Source organism: Crocodylus siamensis, chromosome 3 (genome assembly GCF_052110815.1).
Source record: "Crocodylus siamensis isolate JL-2025a chromosome 3, ASM5211081v1, whole genome shotgun sequence".
In the NCBI taxonomy this organism is placed as follows: Eukaryota; Metazoa; Chordata; order Crocodylia; family Crocodylidae; genus Crocodylus; species Crocodylus siamensis.
In genome coordinates, this window is record NC_143397.1 from 10,369,432 (window position 1) to 10,391,708 (window position 22,277).

The following is a 22,277-nucleotide window of genomic DNA, read 5'->3' on the forward strand; positions in this document are numbered from 1 at the left end:
CAGTGATTTCTTATGGAGGGGACATCTCTGCCTGTAAGGCACTGCCAGCAGTAACATGGACTTCTTTTTAACGCTTTTAGTTCCTCCAAAAACTTGTCATCTATGGAAAATGAACTAGCATCAGTTGCATTTCTGCTTGCCCCACATAACTATGGTAGTCCCCAGGATACACTGTATTACTTATATCGATACCAACCTTCATTTCTATGTACTAAAAGAAATAGTGAAATAAATCCAGGGACCGGGGGGGGGCTTTGGGGACCCAGAACTCTTCAATATCTGTAGCAAGCCAATGAATCTGCAACTGCAGAATTACAAGTGCTGCACACAGAACTAAAATCTTTGGCACTTAGAAGTGCAAATTTTCTGGCTTTGCCCTTTCCGTGGTATTCCATTGGGCCTACCTGTCGCAACTGTTGAAAAGGTCGTGTGTATTGAGGGTGATGAATTTTCAGTGGTTTCAGAAAGTGTTTCTGTCTGGATGCTGAATATATATGTTCTTGAGAGAATGCTTTAAAGGGAGAACATGCAGTAAAACCAGCACGTTGTAATGGAAAACAGCTTTCTAATGCATTTTTACTATGCCAAAACCCAAATAAAGAAAGAATCACTTTGTTTAAAATAACTTGCTTTCTTATCGGTATTTGAGTTCAAGCAGTCGTTGCATAGTTTTTACACCAGTAGTCTACAAATAGTCCCGAGCCTCGACAGTTGAAATGCCAGAGTTCAGTATTGTCCAAGGTTTTGCTATGGTCTTTTTTCATGAGAGAGAAGGTCAGCTGTGAAGTTGGGATACAGACCTGAACTCCTGCAGAGTTGAGGGAGTTGTTTGAATCTGGAAATTGAGTTTGACGCCATTTTAACAATATACATAGAGGCACAGAAATTCAAACAGGGCAATCCAAATTTTTGCTCCATAGTACACTTAGAATTTCTTCAAGAAGCCCGTCTTTAAATAAAACAATAGCGTTTCCCCATGTCTCTTGTTTGGATCAAAGAGTGTATTGTTTTGTTTGCACGTCACATTTAGTACTTGTAAAATATATGCTCAGTAGGCTGCCCTACTGCGTATTAATGCAATGACATGCTTTTTTATGACAGTTCATGCACAGCAGACTAATATTACTGCACTTTAGACTGATAGCATGGGTTTCTCCATGATGCTGTAATATGCAGTCAATCAGTGTACTACACATTAAGCATCTCATGTAGACGTGCCCAAGATACTGTGTTTTGATACCACAGCAATAGCATCATAGTGGATGGTAAATAGATTAGATAAAATACTTTCGGTAGACACAGTGAAATGGAGTAGACACATATCCACTATGTATTATGAAAGTTGGCATCTATTTCAGTGACTGTCACCTGAATGGTCCTCATACTTGAATAGATATGTGAAATCTAACTCCGGTAGAAAACTGAAATCCCACCAGGATTAAATCTCTGAAATACATACGTTGAGTTCCCTCAAATATATTAGGTCTTCAAATGGGATTTTAACTTGTGAGACCATCTAAATCCTTCTTTGATACTAAAGAGTCCATTGAAGTCTTTTTAAGGGTGCAAGTGGCAAGTCTTCTGAAGTGGGCTAAGGCTTTCCTGCCCTCTCCCACCCATTCCTTGAGAGTATTGTTTGTCAATAGGTCATCCTCCATCACTCCAGAAAGAAGTGCTTCATGCCATAAGCATCCCAAAATATAGCGTGTAAGTTATCTAGCTGGTGTAAATTGATGCAGTCGTATTGTAGTTGATGAAGCTACACCAACTCATGGAAGTAGAAAAGATAGACTGTAACTTATTGTTGGCATGTTAACAAATATGAATGTGGATAAAGCTGCCAGGGGAGGGGCAAAATTGTCTGTATGAGTACAAGGTTGAGGTGCAACTAGGGATGGAAACCTAATCCAAGAAGTAAAATCCAAACAGTGTGATTTATGGGCACCCAAGAAGTGTCATTTGAAGGTAGTGAGTTATAATGGTATCAGCTACTCCACACTAACTGTTCACATGCATGCTCTTATCCCATGGTGGAAAACGGAGGGCCAAGCTACTGCAGCTTTCACTTAGTGTTGGGGAAGCACACACACACGGCCAGATACTGCAATTAATTCTTGGTCCAGGTCCAATAACTGAGCTTGTGTCAGAGCATTTTTAATAGAAAAAAAAATCCATTTTTGATTTTAAAACGTTCAGCAATGAAACTTCACTACCTTTGTTAAACTGTTCTGAACCTTAAAATGGTGTGTCTTAATTGAAATTACATTTGTCTAGTTTAACTTCTGGCTATTGTATCTTTAGATAACTGCCCGCTAGACTGAAGGCAGTTAACCAAATGCCCCATAGTGGTACATGCAGACTGCCACTGAGTCACCCGCATCACTGGTCTTTGATAAACAAAGACTGGACTCGATGATCTCCCGAGGTCCCTTCCAGCCCTGATGTCTATGAAATCTATGAACAGAGGGATACTCTTTATAGTTGAACTCCCTCATTCCATTTGTGCTTTAATGGATCTCTCTTTTTTGGTTTGAAATAACTCCTGAAAACACAGGGATGTATTTGGTAGCTGTGTTGGTCTGAGACAAAAAGAAATGCGAAACTTTAGGACTCTTGGTTCAGAGATGATTCCTTTTATTAGACTAACTCAGAAATCGCAACCATATATAACAGATAAAATACATATGTATATATATTGTTGGGTTGGGTTGGGTTGGGTTGGGTTGGGTTTTTGTTTTTTGAGATTTCTGAGTTGGTCTAATAAAAGGTATCATCTCTGACCCAAGCGTTCTAGAGTTTGCATTTCTAAAAACAAATGTCTTCTACCAAATCTATCCCGGGCATTCAAATGAAGCTACATGTCTAAAAATAAGATATAGATGATGCCAGAACAATTAAGAGAGCAGTACTCTGAAATGATGGCAATGCCATGGTATTTTGCTAAGGTCTTGATCCTTCAGCGAGGTCTATGCAGGCAGTTTCTTACGCCTGCGTAAACCTCAGTGGGGTTCTGCAGGGCACTGCCCACACAGATCACTTTGCCAGTCATAGAAATGGATCTAAAATGGGTAAAGGACTCATCTGGGTATGGCTTAGAGTGGCCTAGGGAGTAGGGCTGTGCACTGGGATCTAGATAAGCTGAGTCTGATCTCATCCCTGCCAGAGACCTGGAATGTGAGTATTGTCAAGGCCTGGTGGCCATGTCTCTACTGCCTCCCCATGAACGCTGGGACCGCTACCAAGAAACAAGCACCCCCCCACCACTCACTCCCATTTCCATTCTTGCCTGTGCCCAAAGCACTCACCTGCCAGCACCGGTCTCAGGAGATCCCAAGGCAGAAAATGAGAGAGCAGCCCCAAGGTATGTACCAAGGAGCCCTCTGTGCCATCTGCTCCGTCTAGCTGCCAGATGTGGACAGGTGCAGAGTGGGAGCAACTGGGCAGGGTTTTTTTCTTGGTAATGATCCTAGGTTCAACAGGGCAGTGGTAGAGATACAGCCCTAATCTCTGCCCTTGCTTCCCCTCCCTCTCCATGTCTGTTGTGTCTATATTAACAGAAGTTTCCATAAAGTGTGTGTAGAGAGCCTAATGCAATGGGCACCATACTTGGTTGGGGCTTTTAGGTATCTCTGCAGTCCTGCTCCTTCATCATCAAACCCTTACTTGATTTGTACTGTCGTTGTAAGACAATCTGATACAGCCTCATATGGCAATAAGTGTAAAATCAAGGGACAATTAAGTCTTAGTTTCAGCTCCCAAATGGATTTCTGCTGAAGATTCACACTTAATAAAATACAGAAAATTGCATTTTATTTTGGTACATAAATACTGCTAGTGGGGGATGCTGGCATTTAGAAAAGAGAATCACTCCACCAGAAAACTCACTGCAGCAAAATGATGCAGTCCAGTTGAGCTCTTTTTATGATCTGAGAAATGACTGTTTTTATAGTGCACTAAATAAAACCTGCTATTCAAGCTGTAGGTTTATTAGTAAAGGTGATTTTGCTATAGCTGAGGTGGAAGAGGAAGGTGATGGTGAGGGGTGGCGGGGGGGAGCGGGGGGGAAATGAGCATCAAGTCAGAGATACCGGTTGTGCAGAAATGGTGTAGCAATGCTTCAATTAAGTGATGTTAATCTACAATCGTCCTTCGTGGCGTCTCTACAGAATTATTTCACATTGTAATTTTTTGCAAAGCTTATTGATAGCCTGAACAAATCTACAGCTGTAAATTTCTCTATGTGAGCCTCATGGTAAATTAAGAGAAGAGAGATCCCAACTATTAGATTCGCCTCTAGCTTGCTTGCTCTCTAGCCATTTGTACCTACCCGCAGTACAACGGGGCACTTTATGTCCATCTGGACATAAATGTCACAGAAGATGTGAGGCCACAGTGAATTAGGTTCTGAGGATGAAAGTGAGGTATGTTCACTTAAAACAAGTACAAAAGATTGAACAAAGTGAATCATAGCAGATAGTGGGACCCAAGGAGTTAGATTTGGGGGTCAGCTGGTGCTTGCAAGCTTGCAGAAATCTCTGGCATCCCTTTCTGGCGGATGAATAGGTTGACATACCATCAGTATGCTCCTTTTCCATGCTGTGCCCCCATCCCCTGGAAGAACTCCCTGCAACCTGAGGTCCTTTTGAGAAGGAAATAAGAAAAAAGCAAAAGCAAACGACCCAGAGGCAGGAAAGCTTCTCTTGTGAAGGAACGCGTGGTAGTTTAGTTAACTCACATTTTCGACCTCTAATTGTTTCTTGAGAGCAGTAAGGAACAAATAGCGACGGCTAGTCAGAGCACCGGAAGGCGCTTGCAGGCTTTTCCAGCACAGCTCTCTCAACACATCTCAATCCTGAAATGCAACTTCCTACTCACGTACAGCATCTTTCAATTTAAATAACCCTAAAGCACCTTAAATCTATATTACATGCAACTCTTCTGCTATTCTAGCCTGGGGCTTCTCCTAGGCGTAGATCGCCAATCATGCAGAATTCTTCAGTGGCTTTGTGGTTTTGAGCAGGCACTTAGTTGAGCCAGACTCTTGTCCCTGGTGGCCCGTGCTAGGCTTGAATGCAAGTTTCCTGAACTCAGCCTGCTGCATTATTTACCGTACCACTGAGCCCCGTCCTTCCCAGGGAGTCTGAGAGAATGGGGAGAAGGGGTTCAAACGGGCTCAGACATTTGGATCTAGATTATACGCTTGGTCAGGATTATTCCAGGCACCTCTTCAGAACCCACTGTGTAGAGCAGGATCCTATGTGCATTGAACTCAAGAGCAAAACTCACATTCATGCTGGTGGGGGGGAGGACCCAGCTCTGCTAGGCAGCGAGACAGGCAGAGACTGGCTCCTTGAGCTTGGTTTCTCTGCCGCAGGCTTTGACCAGTTGTACCATGTGGAGCACCTATATTTGGCTCATATTTCCAGGCTTGCTTTAGATCTGGGCAGCAATCAAGGTGCTTCAAAGGAATTAATCTGTCGGTCAGTAACTGTTAAATGAAGTGCATGCTAAAAGAATGATGAGCTAAGTAACTATAGCTCACAGCTCTTATGAGCTTCTCTAAATGCCTGTGTTCAGGTGAATTCAGCACCTCCTTGACATTTAAGGACTCAATTTACAGTCAAGTTATTTAACTATAGTGGAAAGAGGCATCAGCCTCACCAGAAAAGCCATTTATAACCTTCCTACCCACCCCCGCAAAAAATGTATTCAGGGCAAGGCTGCAATTTCTGCTATAATAAATGAAGGGGAAAAGAAATCTTTCATCACAAATTAAATACTCGAGGCTTTTGAAATTACAGTAGGAATTCATTAATCAGAGCATTGTATATAAGCATAGGAGGGAGAAGGGCTCACCAAGGCCATCGCACTGTACTTCCACCCTGCTAACCTGGGCGGTGCTCTGGCAATGCAGTTATGGACAACAGCACAAACCTCCGAGGCAGGACACCGTGCTTTATGACTTGTTTTTCTGCCTTGCTTTCATGTGCTAGTCTCTTTTGAGGACACTGCACAGTGCCTCACTCCAAACAAATCAGCAAATACAGAGTGAGAGGCCACCTCTGCCTTGAGCTTGCAACCTATAGTCTTCTCACCTACATGGAGAAGAAAGGCAAATGGTGGAAGGGCAAAGAAGTATAAAGAAGCTGACAAAATGCACCTTGGTCACGCAGCAGGAGCTATGAAAGCTGATCCCCTAAGTACCAGCATTGCCCTCCATCTGCTAGACAATACAGCCTAATAAATGTACACGGCCATGTTTTCTAAACAAAACGAAGCCCGAGTAATCCCCCTGATGTGACATTTTAGTTAAGAAGATCACTGCTGTTGAGCAAATGAAGCAGGTGCAATTATTAGCACGATCGGGTGGTTTCTGCTGTGGTCTTCCTCTCGGCACTGCTATAACAACACCGCGTTCCTCCGTATGCACCATCTTGCCCCCTAAGGTCAGCCAAGAACAACCTCCTGTTCGTATCATCCGTTCACCAAGTCCACTAACTGAAAACACATGGGAGGTTATTTTGGGGAGTTGCTCCTCAGCTCTGGAACTCCCTCCACCTCGGGACCCACCCGAGCCGAAGCCTGGATACCACCCAAAAACACAGTAAGACCTTCCCATTTTGGCAGGTGTTTAGCAAGCAGAACTAAGTTGGGATATTGCTTAGGGAGTTTTAATTGTATTTCTTATTTTAGTATCCTGCGTGCTTTTAGAGTAGTGTAAACTGCTTTCTTAGTGTAAGCTGCCCTGGGTCTTTGCTGGGAAGGGCAGCATCTAAATTGGATCAATCAATTTGCATCAGTAAAAAACACCTCTGGGGTGGAAATACTTTTAAATGGACTGGAGGTCCAGCGGGATCCTAACAAGTGCCTAAATATCTTGCCAGGGAGCAAAGCGGGATTAGAACTCTCCTGCAGGACATTATCTAGGACCTGATTGTTCCCCCACAGCTGCCTAAACCCATCAGCCAAGCTGCATTATGCTTAAACACAATATTTAAACTGCATTGTTATGTCAGTGGTGATGGGCTCTTTGTTGGAGATGACAGAAGAATCCCATTGTTTAGCATTTTCCCAGACTCGCTGCTTAATACAGAGCCCTGAGAAGAGCAGGGGTGTTTACGCATATGGATAAAGAAAATATGCATAGAGATGGGCTTGTGCTAATATCAAGGATGTAAGCAACCCTGAATCCTAATTTTGCAGACTTCTAGATGGTGGCAGCGGCTGATATTTAGATGAAGATGCAAAGTGCTGTGGTTTGCATCCATTTCTAAACACGTGCTTATCTAGCTTATAGTTTCTCAACCTGTGATACGTGTACCCCTGGGGGTATGTGAAACACAGGCAGGGGGGTACGTGGATACCCCAACACTCTCTCTCTCTTTTCCCTCTTTTCCTCTCTCTATTGCCCTCTTTTCTTCTCAAAACTATGGCAAAAAATTTGGTGTGCCGCACGTTGCACGGCACTTTAATTTCCCCAGTAATAATTCGGCATGTCATGTTTTGCACAGCACTGGATTCAGCCCTCCTACCTTTGGCCAACTTCACCTGTAGCCCAGGTACATACTTGAATTTGCACCCCTGGTGTAAAAGGTGGCAACCCTACCCACATCAGAGAAGATATCTGTCATGCCATGGTCTTATATACACAGCCCTTCTTCCAACATATGGTACACATTAGTCTGTAAGTATAAAATCCCCTGGAAATTGAATGTTGGGGTACTTATTAAAATTTTCAGAGGTTAGGGGGTACTTGCTATTTAAAAGGTTGAGTAACACTGATCTAGGTGACTGCACGCTAGTCGTATCTACAGAAGACATCGACTAATTAGCTGTGCAGTAAATGTTGTGTATCTACATATGCGCCCCTGTTAGGCCAGCGTAGATTAAGTTACTCTGCAACAGAATAGTACTTGTAAATACAAGTAAAAAACTCTGCACATGTAGCCTCGCACTGAAGCACCTTCATGCTCTAGCCAGCCCCTTTGCAGCACATTGAGCCAGGGGAATTAGCCCCAGGCAGGCAGGCTGACCCCCAGACCCCCTGCCAGCTGGGGCTGCTCCAGCCTGGTTCAATGCGCTGCACTCCTGGGTGCACATGCAGACACCATACCCAGAAGCAATATACTCCAGAGCAATAAGCACCAGAGTTTAAGTGCATTAACAGCATGTGTAGATGCGTCCAGTGGGTACATCTACACATGCCATTAAGTTGGCATAACAAAGTCTGGCATCTATATGAATGCCTGGCACCTCAGCAGTTTGAGGTGGGGTGGAGCACCCCTGACTGGCAGCAGGCTTGGGGGGTCTGCCCCAGGCTCCGGATACCAGCATCAGGTGGCAGAGGGGCTGTGGCTAGGTGGCAGGCAGGGGTCTGGGCCCACTGCTGCCTGAGCTGCCTGGACACAATTTACACCCACGTCAGCATTTGCATGTATGTTTGGGTGCAGTTATTTTGATGCCATTAGATAGTACTGTCCCCCACAGTGCTATCTTAGAGTGGTGAAAATTAGTTTGTTGTAGTTTAATAGAGTCTCATGTGTCGCCTGTGATGCTTTACACTGCAGCAAATTAGTCTACACAGTTAAACACATGTAGATGCACCCAGTTGGTAGTAAAATTAGTGTGGGGGTGCCTATATTGTTTGTAAGGTCCTTAGTTACCCTCATTTAAATCAACACCATCCTATTCATTAATGTTGGGAAGACTGTCAGCAGAGTGTTTTGGACCTCTCTTCTAGACCATTTGGATTGTTCTGGTACTGGCTCATGGTCTTACCAAACCAAATACAATGTGAGGTGCAAAGATCCCTGCAGCTTCCTATTTTATTAACGCCATAATTATTTTTTTTACTTAAAAAAAAAAAAGCAGCAAAATCCTTTGTCTTTCATTTTCTCTGTGCTGGAAATTTGAATCAAGTGTTGAATTTATATCATGGCCTGGGAAATATAGGGGGGTTGAGAGGTAGTTTCATGACGGTAGGTGACAGCAATATGTCTCCAAACAGTCTGGCAGAAGAATAACCAACTGGACTGAGCTTTTCTCCAGCCTCCAGTTCCTGTATAGCCGTGCCCTTATGATAATCACATCAGAAAAGTGATAAGGTTACTTTGTCTTTACAGGAGTAAATCACAAAGGATATGAGCAACTTGGTAGAGATCCTTTATGATTTATTCCGGCATCAATAAGCACAGGACTTTGCCTTTGATGTTCATGCTCTGTTGAATGGATGCAGGTGATGTTTTACTTTTAATTAACCCACTTCAACCCCATACTGTGTCATGCTCTCAAGTGGTCCCCCTGCAGCTTCCTGTTCATTTTTCTCTTTCTCTGTGCTCCCCCCTCCCCACCACCTTCTCCCACAATCTCCTGTGCAACCAGGACTCCTGAAAACACCGTTTGGGTTTGCTTTGACCTCATGGAAAGCAAAAGGATTTTTGGAAGGAGCAGTGTGAGGAAATGAGATTTCCCCCCCCCTACATCCCTTCAGGAAAAAAACCCCTCTGTGGAAATGATGCATATGAGCTACTTGTGTACGAACTACTCATTTGCTAACATGGCAGGGCTAACTACTCTTACTATTACTATTACTACTGTCAGACCCTGAGTGGCTTTGCTGGGCCTTTCTAGAGCAGCGTGGTACCGTATTTATACTTTCAAGATCCTATTGGCATTTTTCATATTTTGCACAGTTTTTTCCTTCCTACCATTCTAGATCCAGAGGAGCGTGGCAGGTGCCTACGGAGTCAGAGTCCAGACCCCTGCTATTGCAGCCCATCAAATCCTCTAATCCCTTTAATATACTGATCAAGCTCCATTTTATAAGCTGATCATCTCTTTAAGTTGCTGCTATGCCCACCTGATTTGAGTCTTGCCGAGCTCTAGGGTCCGTTCAGCCAGTGTTTTGTTTTAGGGTCCTGTATTCTTCTGCCCCAGCCTAAGGTGATGGGTACTATAAAATCCTCCCACTGAACAAAGTATATAGTGTCTATCAAACCTGTGTTTGATGAGTCGATAAAAGCATCATGCCACATGCTTTAGGAGAGTGATTCCAGCCTGCTACAACCTCAGAAGGATGCTGATGGGAAATTTTTCTTTGCTTTCATTATGGGCTTCAAGTGACCAATTTCCAGCTGCCCCTTTGGAAGGAGAGAAAAGGCCCCACTCAGCCTCAGTTTTGAACTAAAGCTGGTATGAAACAGGATATTTTGTTGGAATGGGAAATCTCCATTTTTTTTTCTTTTGTTTAAAGTGCTCCCTGTTCCCCAATAATAATGCACCATGCACATTGGTTTTCTCTGTGGCAGGGATTATGACCAAGATCTTAAAGACAGGTTTAGAGACCTCAGTAGTTAACGGAGAAATGAAAAAGAGGCCTAATTTTCCAAAGGTGGGTGCTCATCCTTTCCTGAAAATCAAGTCCTTGGAAGCTGTCTCAGAACAGGTGCCTTAAACAGAAGGCATTCAATCCACTTAAGAAAACATTTTCCCATTTTTAGAAGTGATTTGGGGCATTTCCTGATGTAACCTGACGTGCCGAACTCACTTTTGAAAATGGAAGTTCTGCCCCTAAATCACTTAGGAGTTTGGGGCTGTGGTACCCTGCACCCTGTCGAATTTAGCAGGGAGGGTTGAGGGAGGCCCTGAGATAACAGCAAATACCTTCCAAAACCCTGCTTTTAAAATTACATCCTTCCTTTATGAAAAAAGCTCCCTTTTTTCCAGCCTGAGGACAGTCTAACAAAGGATGGCGGATCCCCAGAGCATACTCTGATGTGTCACTGTGGATGCCAATCCCCACAGACTCGCCCGATGTTATTAATTTTTAAAACAAACTTGCTGATTGAGGTTCTGACTGCCTTTAAATTGTCTGTACAAGGAGACTGTGTACTAATTAACCCACAGAAACAATCAATGATGTACCTTTTTCAAGTTTCAGGGTGATTAGAATATGAAAATGAAGAGCACAATGGTGCAGATGTTTTAAAATCACAGCAGACAGCAATTAGTGACATGGGAACCAGCTGCTTATCTCTCCAGATAAAGCCTCTTAATAGGGAATTACACTTGAGGAGCCATTACACAGATGGATCTGTGAATGATTTAAAGAGGGGGCGTTGTAGTATTAACTTTGATTTGTGAGCCAGGTTCTTGACAAGCTTTATGAGTGTTACCTCGGGAAGAAGGTGCATTTCTAACAGGGGTTTCCTTGCACATCTAGTTTTTCACTGGGAGCATGTTGAAGGGGTGGGGTTAACTTTTTTTTTTTAATATAGCTCTATTTTTAGCTTGCATTACTTTTCTGAATACATTGCTTTTCAGTCCTTGGGTCTGACCAGCTGGTAGCTAGTATCTTCTCACATGCTTATTGCTCCTTCTCTGCGACAGTGAATTATGCCTAGATTTAGTGAGAGGCTTTGGAAAGCAAAATGATTAGGCATTGTGAGGCAGTCTGTTATTAAGTGAAAAAACTCCCTATGGACTAAGGTTTGCCTTTCTCCCTGTGCACGGAGTAAAAGGTTGGTCACTGTGGCTTGGCCCTCCTTTGAAGGGCCTATATTGCGTGTCATTTGCTTGGGCTACCAAAGTGGGGAAGAGCAGGGATAAGCAGGTGCATCAGCCAGTGCAGCCGAGCTGAAAAGAGCTGTGATATAATTTGCTGCTAGGTCTATCCTGAATTGATAGGCCTGAGTGCTCAAAACTCATGAGACTGGCTTTAACTTCATGAGATAAAACTAGGGGGCATCTTCGTTGTCTCTTTTATATTCTCAGTTTATTTGGGGGCGCTTGGGTGACGTGTTCAAGCTTTTCTCTGAAGCCTGGAAAACGCATAACTATTTTTTTTTCTTCCTAAATGGAAGCCAAGATTTTCATGCAACAAGCACAGCCGGTCAGTAGGGCTTCGAAGAGGCGCGCCAGATATGACGTGGCTTGAGAGAAAATCACAAGCGCAGGCACCAAGCGCAAAAGTAAATGCCTACCCACACGCAGGAGGAATTGAGGTTGAGAGCAGGTAGATTCCAGAGGAGATCCCGATTTGGAGTCTCAAGGGCAGTGACGTGCAAATAGGGCAGGCACCGAAGACGGAGCTGTTTTTCGGTGACTGAATTACACTGATCAACGGAAAGCTAAGTAAGGGCAAATCCTTCACTTCCCCAAAAATGCAGCGTAGACCGTGCTGTTTCTCTTAGTTCTGCTGATGTAACTACAAAGGATATCTACTGAAGTCAACAGCCTGATGAAGCGATCCTCAAGCTGCCGTATATTATGTACTTGCTGACAGTCAAAGAAGCGGATTCCCGGAAAGGCAACAAGATACAGGCATCAGCTGGTTTCTGAAGAGCCTTGTTCACGCTCACCCCACTGAAAGCTCTAGCCTCTGCAGCTATCTTGACTGGAGGATTGCTTTATTTATTTTTTAAGCACTATTTTCCCCCCATTACTTCTGATCATTTGTTGTTGCTCTGTCTTTGTTCACGGCGCCCTTTGATTGTGGTGCTCACCCAGCAGGGCAAATTGAAGCTGAAACGTTAGGAACAATGGGATCAGGCAGTGATCCAGACGGATACATTGGGAACAAAATACACTTAACTGCATTACTTTCAGCTGATTTGCCAGTTCTTTTAAGTAAACGGTCCTCAAGTATCAGTTGCAGGGCCTGAAATTCAGCCTGCTGTAGGCCATGCGATCTCTGGTTTCTACACTGCGGTAGCACGTACAGACGGATTCCTTTAGTGACGTGAGTGTGTTTAGCAGGGGAACGAGAATAATACGAACCTCATCCTGGAAGGAGTCACATTAAGTGAGATGCCCAATAGGCCGTGACATGCTTGAGCAGATCTGTAGTTTGTAGAGAACGTGTGAGAAATGGAGGTCGTGGTTCTGCAAATGCGTGCGTAGCAGGTTAGCTTCTAAGTCCTGTTGAAACCACAGTGGTTACTTCTGTTTTAAAGTAGTGTATCGCATTTAACAGCAGCATGCTTGGCAGCTCAGGTGTCATAACTGCATTATTTTCATGCATTACACTAGAGATGTTGCAGTCCTTCCTGGTGTTACAGCTACAGCAAGGCCTATAGTAAGAGACCTGCTACAATGTTACCTTGTTTAAGTCCACTTTGGGAGACAAGGGAACCAGAGCAGGAGGTACCCAAGTCACAAGAAGTCAGGTTTGTTTTCCATTGTAGCCTTTAGGTTCTCGCTACGCCACCAAATGTATTTATCACTATGGATTAAAGAGCCGTGCCTGTTTTAAACCTCAGATATGGGGAAAGCAGGGAGTCAGCAGCATGCAATGTTTTTGCTCAGTGCTGTAACCCTCACTTTTTCCAACAATATTTTAAAGGTCACTTATTTTCATAGCTTACTGTTTTGGAAGGAACTTAAAAAAAGAGTCCCTTTGATGAACAAAGTAGTGCCCTGTTCTTCACTGGAGTAAACTGATGCAGCATGGATGAATCGGAGAGACACCACCAATAGACCAATGGGGGGCTGGTTCTTAACATCTAGGGCTTCTTCGAAGTCAGAAACTATTATGTTTGCTGATCTCTGGGGGCCTAGACCACATCTAACTGCATCCCCCTCTGTGCTTCTTTACTGATTGGTCTAAAAGCAAAGGCCGTAATCCTGACCTGACTAAAGTTGATAACAGAAGTCCCAGCAACTTCGGTAGAGCCTAAATGTCATGCAAGGCGCATGCCTTGAAGAGTTTTTACCATCTGCGTGGCTGGTTGTGGACTCTTAGGTTGAAAACTGTTCATAGTGACTCAGTGTTGCACAGTTCGGCTCAGCAGCAGGGTCAGCACATGAATAAAGAGTTCATTTGTGCTTGCGAGGCACCATATTGGCTAAGTACAGACGGTCAAAAAGCCCGAGGCTGAATCAATTCAGTCTTTTCAGGTTAGTCTAAGTTGTGTAGATCAAACTGACTAACCAGTGAGCAGACATTTACTTTGTGTAGCCACATACCAGCAGTGACTCAGGGCACAAGCTGGGGGGCGCTACAGCACGGCTCTCTGACACATAGCCATCATGGGCTGTGTTTTCCCTTCCTCTGTCTTCTCTTTCTCTTTCTGAGGTCTCTGGGATTTGCAGTCCAGAATCACAGTAGCAGGACATTTGTGGGTTGCTCATCACTTCCTCTTCCTGCTTCCAGATGCCTCTGGGATTTGTAGTCCACAGTTGCAGCCAGCGGTAAGTTTAGCAAGGCAGGGCAGCTCTATACTCGGGGGAAGGGAAGCTAATTCCCTCCTCCCCCTGCCCCCAGACCTCTGCAGGGGTTTGCTGCAGGGAGGAAGCAGTCCTTGCCTTATCCCTTCCTGCAACCCTTCTCTGCTGGAGCAAACAGCACAGCCCAGCCCAGGGATAGAAAGCATGCTGGGATGCTGGGGGAGTGTGATTTAACTTGAACCAGGAAGGGGTCTGGGACAGAAGTTTCATAAAATGGTTTGACCGAAATCAGTTAAATCTGATACTACATTCAACCAGGTTTATCTTGTACCAGTTTCAGCCATTTTGAAACTGGTTTATGTGCACTGAACTTTTGTTCTGTTACAGGTTTAATCTTTCTAATTACTTAAACTGGTTTATTTGTAACTTCGGTCCCTCGCCACTGTGTTGAAGTGGAGGCTGCCCCTGGAGGCTGCCCCGGAGGTTGCTCATGATACGTCGCCTCCTTCATGGTGGCCCTGCTTTGCAGCCTAGTGGGGGGAGAAAATAACTGAGCCCCATCTCCCTAGCCACTCTGCATGCAGGGGAGTGGGGAGGAAGTGAGGAGGACCCACAACTGTGCCTACATCTTCCTGAGACCTGGCAATGGGTTAGAATGGCTTCTTGTGCCCTTTCTCAGGGCCATTGGTCTCCTACTGCAGTCTCAGCCACGACGTGGCCTGGAGACTGAGAAACAGTGGGGGAAGCACAGAGTGTGTGACATAAAATGAGCATCTCATGAGCTCTGTGACTATTAACCAAATCATTTAAAATAAAGCACAGTATTTCAGTGCCCTTTGCATTCACTAACCAGGAGGGTTGAAGGTAGATGGACTCCATTCTTGCACGTCTCCCTGAAGGATGATCTTGAGATTCCCAACCCTGGAAACTGAAAGCCTCCATATATGCAGCCTTTGCAACGGAGAAACTAGCATCCTGCTGTAACACCCAGAGCAAGCGCAATGCAAGCTTTCCCTTTGCTTCAGATGCCATGTAACTCAAAGAGAGTCAGTCCCTTTCAGATAGCAGTTTTAGTCCATCCCGCAGAGTCTGCTCAGCCCTTGGGCTTTCTGCTGAGGCTGAGAAGAATATCCCTAACCTAAACACCTGCCTCTTACCACAGCTGCACGCTCTGTTTTCTCACTCTACACTTCCTGGAAACCTTTCTTTTCCCTGAGTGCACTTGGTCCGTACGCAGCATGGCTGAAGTATCCATGCAATTTAAGAATCCCCAATTCCTTCTCGAGACGATGGACCAGAACAGGTTTACCATTATCGCATACTCCAAAAGGGCCGGGCGTATTTTTAACACACTCACTACGGATGTGTCCTCATCGGTCTGCCAAGAACAGGCATGTGAACAGGCCCTTCAGTGTACACCAGGCCTCGTCCCACGTGGCACCGTTGGCACACCGTAAAAGTCGGTCAGATTTGAAGGTTCGTAGCATCGCCGAAAAGTAGGCTTCCCAGATCTCAAAACCTCTTTACTTGACCCAAATGTACCTGTTATAAATCCCCCAAACAGGAGTTTATGATAGAACTGCTGATATAAAATGTAACTTTAATAGCACAGTTGTGGTACTCTACTATATTTAGTGCTATCTTTTACTGTTCTTTCCTTGGTTACATGTTTATTTTAAGTATCCCATCATTTATTTGGTATTCACAGTGGTCTAATTACAATCACAGTTTACTATTGAACAGTTGCTTGCGATACTACATGTATGAAATAAGTTTCACAGCTTGAGATGGAGCTTTACAAAAATACATAAGAAAGCATAATAAGAATAACAAATGACTAAAGGCTAGCACGGGGCTAGATGTTGTCAGTAAAGGAGAGCAAAGCGGGTTTGTTTTAAGGGGGTTTTTTTAAGGTGGTAACATACATAATGTCTTCATCTAAAGGAAGCCCACAGAGAATAAATGTGGGCTTTCATCTGCTCTGCAATATTCTTTAGCATAATTGTACCCTTACTGCTACCCCTGTGGTTTGAAAGGATGCTGTCAGATTTTAAAAAAAGAAAAAACTAATTGAAAATATCCCTTCTAACAGATTATTTAAATGGAAATAGATGTTAAAAACTAATATAGATCCTGATCTTGCAAAGAGTGATTCATGTGCATAGCTTGATGCAAGCAGGTAGTCCAATTGACTTCGCCGCGACTACTCGCATGGTTAAAGTTGAGCACGTGAATATGTCCTTGTAAACTGAGAACCATACCCGTTGTGCATTTCTCTCAGGTTTCGAAGGAAAGCAAACCCACTGATTACACTTTTGTTTGTAATCGCCTCAGGATTAGGTTCATTTTCTGCTTTTCCTCCATTAGCACAATGGTGTAATACTATTTGAGCAGCAAATAATGGGTCTGATTCTGCAACCCTGGCCCAAACTGAGGAATTTCTCACAAAAAAAAGAGATGATTCAGCAGGAGAACGGGGTGCACAAGTGGTTCATATCACGGGAATGTCTGGCTTTTTTTTAATATTTAAACAAAGAAATGAAATCTCTCGTCTTACTGATCTAAAAGCTCGTGGAAATATTTTGGCGAGTGTTGGGTTTGCAGGAAGAAAAAAAAAAAACTTAAATAACATAGCAACAAGCTGAAAGGAAATTTAACCTGCATCTTTTTGGGGAGGCTTTACAGAGCATGGCAGGGCTGAGAATAAGATGAGTTCAAGGCAGCTGTCCTTCAGATCCAAGGAAATAAGCGCTCTGAAATAATGCTCTCATGTTGCTTTTACATTGATAGGTAAACTCATTCTTTGTTTTGCTTTCTTCTCCTTTACAGGTTTATGACCGGCCGCAAAAGCACTCTGCTCTGCACTACGACCCAGGCCTCCAACAAGACTTCACCAGTGACACCTTAAAATCAAAGCACCAGCAAAAAAGTAGCAACCAGCACCATCTTGACTGGTCAGCAAGCTCTGATGCTGGATCTGCTTCTCAGAGTTGCTTCATCAATACAGAGTCCAGTCGAGAAGCAACCAGTGCTACCAAGGTTCCTGCTCCGGAGCCGGTTGTTTCCTTCAGCAAGTCCCAGGCAAAGAAATCTGGTGCAGGCAGCACGTGGGCTCAGTTGTCAACCAACAGCAAAGAGCATGCTGTTTGCAGTGCCGCTCCGTCACCCAATAACCTCACCACCGCATCCCAGCCTAGCAATCCATCAGAGTGCAATGTGCTCCATCCTCTAGTGGATCAAGAGGGAGCCGGGCAAATCGAGGCCCCAGATCAGCCCTCTGGGAACACAAAGAAGAAGTCTAGCAAAAAAGACTTCATAACTCAAACCATCCAAAACTCAGATGTAGAATGGGTGAAAAGTGCTCAGAAAGCATTTGAGAGCAAAGCCCATGAGAGCGTGGAAGGGAAAAAGGAATCTTATTCAATGGACGGTATGCGCGAAGCATCACCCGCAAAGCAGAATCCCAGTTCTGCCAACGGTTCTGAGAGTGACGCCAGTCACGTACGAATTACTATCCCGATAAAGACTCCCGCAGCAGATGCATCAAGTCACAAAAGGAAAAAAAGGCAGTCTGCAAAATCTGCAGCGGACAAAAATGTCCAGGAGAAAAGCCTGCCTTCTGGACTCCCCCTGAGCAGTGAATTAGCAAACAGGACTAGTTTACAACCTGAGGGAAATAAAAAAGATTTCCGAGCCACAAAGCAAGGGAAAGTGATTGAGAATGAGTCCCCATTGGTAGCTCTTGAGAGCAGTGGGATCGCTGACAAAGCTTCCCCAAGCAGTGCGAGTAGGCTCAGAAAATCTGCAGCTCTGATGCCCGCTTCAGCACCCGTCGACCTTCCTCCATCGAGCAAGTTAGCAGAGATCCAGCACCCAAAACTCGCAGCCAAGCGGAGGTGGACCTGCAGCAAGCCTAAAAACATCCTTCGGGAAACCTCTGTGGCAACGTCTGAGAAGCTAATGGTGGAGCCTCCTTCAGCCTATCCCATCACTCCATCCAGCCCTCTGTATACCAATACAGATAGTCTGACTGTGATTACGCCTATCAAGAAAAAGAGAGGACGACCAAAGAAACAGCCTTTGCTCACGGTTGAAACGATTCACGAGGGAACCTCCACCAGCCCGGTCAGTCCGATCAATCGGGAATTTCCCGGCACAAAGAAGCGGAAGCGGAGACGAAACCTGGCCAAGTTGGCCCAGATGGTCCCAGGAGATGACAAATCCATCAGCGAACTCAAGTTTCACAAAAAGGTCGGGAAGCTCGGTGTGTTGGATAAGAAAACCATCAAGACCATCAACAAGATGAAGACCCTGAAGAGGAAGAACATTCTGAATCAGATCTTGTCCTCCTGCTCCAGCAACATAGCTCTGAAGACAAAAACACAGCCACCAACGAGCACAGGGGCTGCAACCATCGATGCCAGGCTAGGGAAGCAGATAAATGTCAGCAAGAGGGGGACTATCTACATTGGCAAAAAACGGGGCAGGAAGCCAAGAGCAGAGCTGCAGCCTCCGCCAGAAGAACCTAAGACAGCCATCAAGCACTCAAGGCCTGTTTCTAGCCAGCCAGAAAACCCAGCAGTGCCTTCCAACTTGCAGTCACTTGTGGCATCGTCACCAGCAGCTATTCATCCGCTTTCAACACAGTTAGTGGGGTCTAATGGCAACCTTAGCCCTGCAAGCACTGAAACGAATTTTTCCGAGTTAAAAACTATGCCAAATCTTCAACCCATCAGTGCTCTTCCTACAAAAACCCAGAAAGGAATGCACAGTGGAACTTGGAAGCTGTCCCCACCCAGGTTAATGGCAAACTCGCCTTCCCATCTGTGTGAAATAGGTTCGCTGAAAGAAGTCACCTTGTCACCAGTGAGCGAGTCTCACAGCGAGGAAACCATACCAAGCGACAGTGGGATAGGTACAGACAACAACAGCACTTCTGACCAAGCAGAAAAAAGTTCAGAATCCCGCCGGAGGTACTCCTTTGATTTCTGCACCCTGGACAATCCAGAGGCCATGCCGTCAGACACCAGCACAAAAAACAGGCATGGTCACCGGCAGAAGCATCTCATCGTTGATAACTTTCTCTCGCACGAGAGCATTAAAAAACCAAAGCACAAGAGGAAACGGAAAAGCCTGCAGAACAGAGATGACCTCCAGTTTCTTGCAGACCTTGAGGAGCTCATCAACAAGTTTCAAGTGTTCAGGATTTCCCATAGAAGCTACACCTTTTATCATGAAAATCCATATCCCAGCATCTTCAGGATTAATTTTGATCACTATTACCCTGTGCCATATATCCAGTATGACCCATTGCTCTATCTTCGCAGGACCTCGGACATGAAGTCTAAGAAGAAGCGTGGTAGACCTGCCAAAACCAATGACACCATGACAAAGGTGCCTTTTTTACAAGGGTTCGGTTACCCTATTCCCAGTGGGAGTTACTATGCACCCTATGGAATGCCTTACACATCAATGCCTATGATGAATCTTGGTTACTATGGTCAATATCCAGCTCCTTTGTACCTGTCTCACACGCTCGGAGCGGCTTCTCCATTTATGAGACCTACGGTGCCCCCGCCCCAGTTCCATGCAAGCTCTCATATGAAGATGTCCACCACTGCCAAACACAAAGCAAAACATGGAGTGCACTTGCAAACACCTGTGGGAATGAGTCTTGGAGACATGCAGTCTTCCTTGGCTCCTCCGAAGGTCGGAGCCACCAGCCTGTCTAGTGGCCGACTTCACAAAAGGAAACACAAACATAAGCACAAGCATAAGGATGAGCGGCTATTGGGGACACACGATGATCTGAGCGGTCTCTTTGCTAGCAAGTCCACTGGCTTTTCCAGCCATGCGATCAATGAACGGCTGAGCAACTCAGACAAAGACCTCTCCTTGCTCAACGAGAAAAGCAAGCATAAGGAGAAACAGAAGCACCAGCATTGTGAAACCGGACACAAAGGCTCAAAGAGCAACTTTGAAGTGGATACACTGTCTACACTATCACTTTCTGATGCCCAGCAGTGGACACAGAGCAAAGATAAAAGTGACTCGAGCGGTGATCCTGTTGACTCTTGCACAAAGAGATACTCCAGCAACGCTGAGAGTAACGGGAGGTCAGAGTCCCTGGACATGTTCGGTGACATGAACTCCTCGAGTGAAAAGCGGGACAACGATGCAAGTGGGAATAAAAGGAGAAGCTTTGAAGGGTTTGGAACTTACAGGGAAAAAGACATTCAGCCCTTCAGGACAAATCGGAAGGACAGAAGCTCCTATGAGTCTTCAGCCTCTTCAGGTAAGTGCTGATTTCCTACCCGGAACAAAGAGGGACGGGCCATTCGCCACAGCTAAGTGCCTGTTTCAACGGCAGTCACTTCCTTGACGCTTTCTTAATCCAAAGGTTGGATTTTGTGTTGGAGGCAGAGGAGGGCGTGTGTCAGGAATGTGGGTTAAATATTAAGCCAAAAGCCTTTTAAAGACATTTAGTTGTTCCTTGGCGTTTTTATAAATATTTTCTCGGCTTTGCCCTATTTACTTTAGCTGGTTGCCTTTCCTCTGGAAATCTCCCCTGCACTGCAGTTGACAACAGGCGCTATTTATAAGTGTCTGCTGGCAAGGTTAGCACTGCCATCTTGCCTCTTAATGGGGCCCAGTATCTCTGCCCACTGTGTGCAAGGTCTATGCTGGCACAGGCCGGGAGAGTGCGGTCACCATACTGAAGAAGGGTTTTCTTATAGGGAGGATAAAAAAAACCAAAACCAAAAAACCAGACTTCCTGTTGATCGTAGTAGCCTGAGCCTGATTAGATATTCTGGGAGTTACAGCACCGGCGTGGAGCTAGGGCAGCATTGTGTTGCTCTGCTAGCTGTTGTGGTGTTGGAAGCAATAAATATATAGAGACGTGGATTAAAATCCTAGCTAAATCTGCCACTTCCCAGTAAGCCGGCATATGCAGAGGATAGGTAGCATCGCCCGTTCCGCTGAAAACATACCATGTGCACTTAAAGTGCAAACAGACACCTGTTCGAGCAGCTTAGCGCATGGTAAGTAGTGTTGCAAGGTCATTCCTCTTCAGGGGAGGGTTATCTCCTGACCTGCACAAACTTTAATAGGTGGCTACCTGCCAGTGGGTTGCAACTGTTGCAAGAGAAGTCATTATCCTGAACAGAAGTAGGAAGAGACTGTTGTCAATGAAACAATACACTGTAGGTGATTGAGGAGCAGTGCTGATTGACTCCAAAGAGTTTTTGTGCTCACAAGTTAGAAATATAAAATGCGTAATCAAAGTAGGGGGTGAAAGAAGAGTCTGTTTGGATGTTCAGGACATCTGTTCTCCTCCCACAGAGGAATAAAAGGAATCTTGTCTGAAAGGCCAAATTGCACTTTGTCATGTGAAGCTGCCTTCCTAGTGACATGCAGGCAGGTGTTTTGATACAGCGCTAAATTACTCAAGCATGGGAGCAAGCCCAAAGCTCCTGCACCATCAGCTGTGCAGAGATTTATCTTTCACAGTGGGTATCATGCTTGGGTTTGGAAAGACAATGCTCTTTTCTGGGATGGCCAGCTTGAAAGGGAGTTTCTTATATGACACATGAAGAACCAGAGGCACATCCAATGGGGGTCATAGCTGGCTCCAACATGAAGAGTTGTAATTGCTGATGGAGACTGATGTAGGCGAGAACATACGCTTTATGCAACCTGCCCAGAGGAGATTCTTAGGTGTCCTCATTTCGAGGGCCAGCCACTGCTCCCATTGAAATTAGCTGGGTTTCTCCATTTCCCTGCTTGAGACCAGAATCTGGACCCAAGCAATGAGAAGGCATGGTCTAAAATAGGAACATTTGTCCCAAGGCATGGGTAGCTAGTATTTTTCCTGCCTTCTGGGAAGAATTTACACTAGGCAAATTTACAATGTGAAGTCTTGAAGGGAGAAAACTGCGCAACAGAAGTCTTATCCATAAAAATCAATGTACTGGAAAAGCCCAGTACGAGTGACAACTAGAAATGCTAGAAAGAGAGCTATATTTTTTTTTCCTGACCACACCAGAAAATATAGGCCAGTGGCAAAAGACAAATACCCAGAGGATAGCATTCATCCTCCACTGACTTCA

At 44.9% G+C, this 22,277-nt stretch overlaps 1 protein-coding gene across 1 annotated transcript in view; it reads left to right on the forward strand.

Annotated features, from left to right (window-relative positions):
• SETBP1 (SET binding protein 1) overlaps positions 1 to 22,277 on the forward strand; it is a 342,039-nt gene that overhangs the window by 223,125 nt on the left and 96,637 nt on the right. The window contains exon 4 of the mRNA XM_090037726.1: positions 16,996 to 20,461. Within this exon, the coding sequence (XP_089893852.1) occupies positions 16,996 to 20,461 (3,466 nt within the window). The remainder of the gene's footprint in view (positions 1 to 16,995; positions 20,462 to 22,277) is intronic.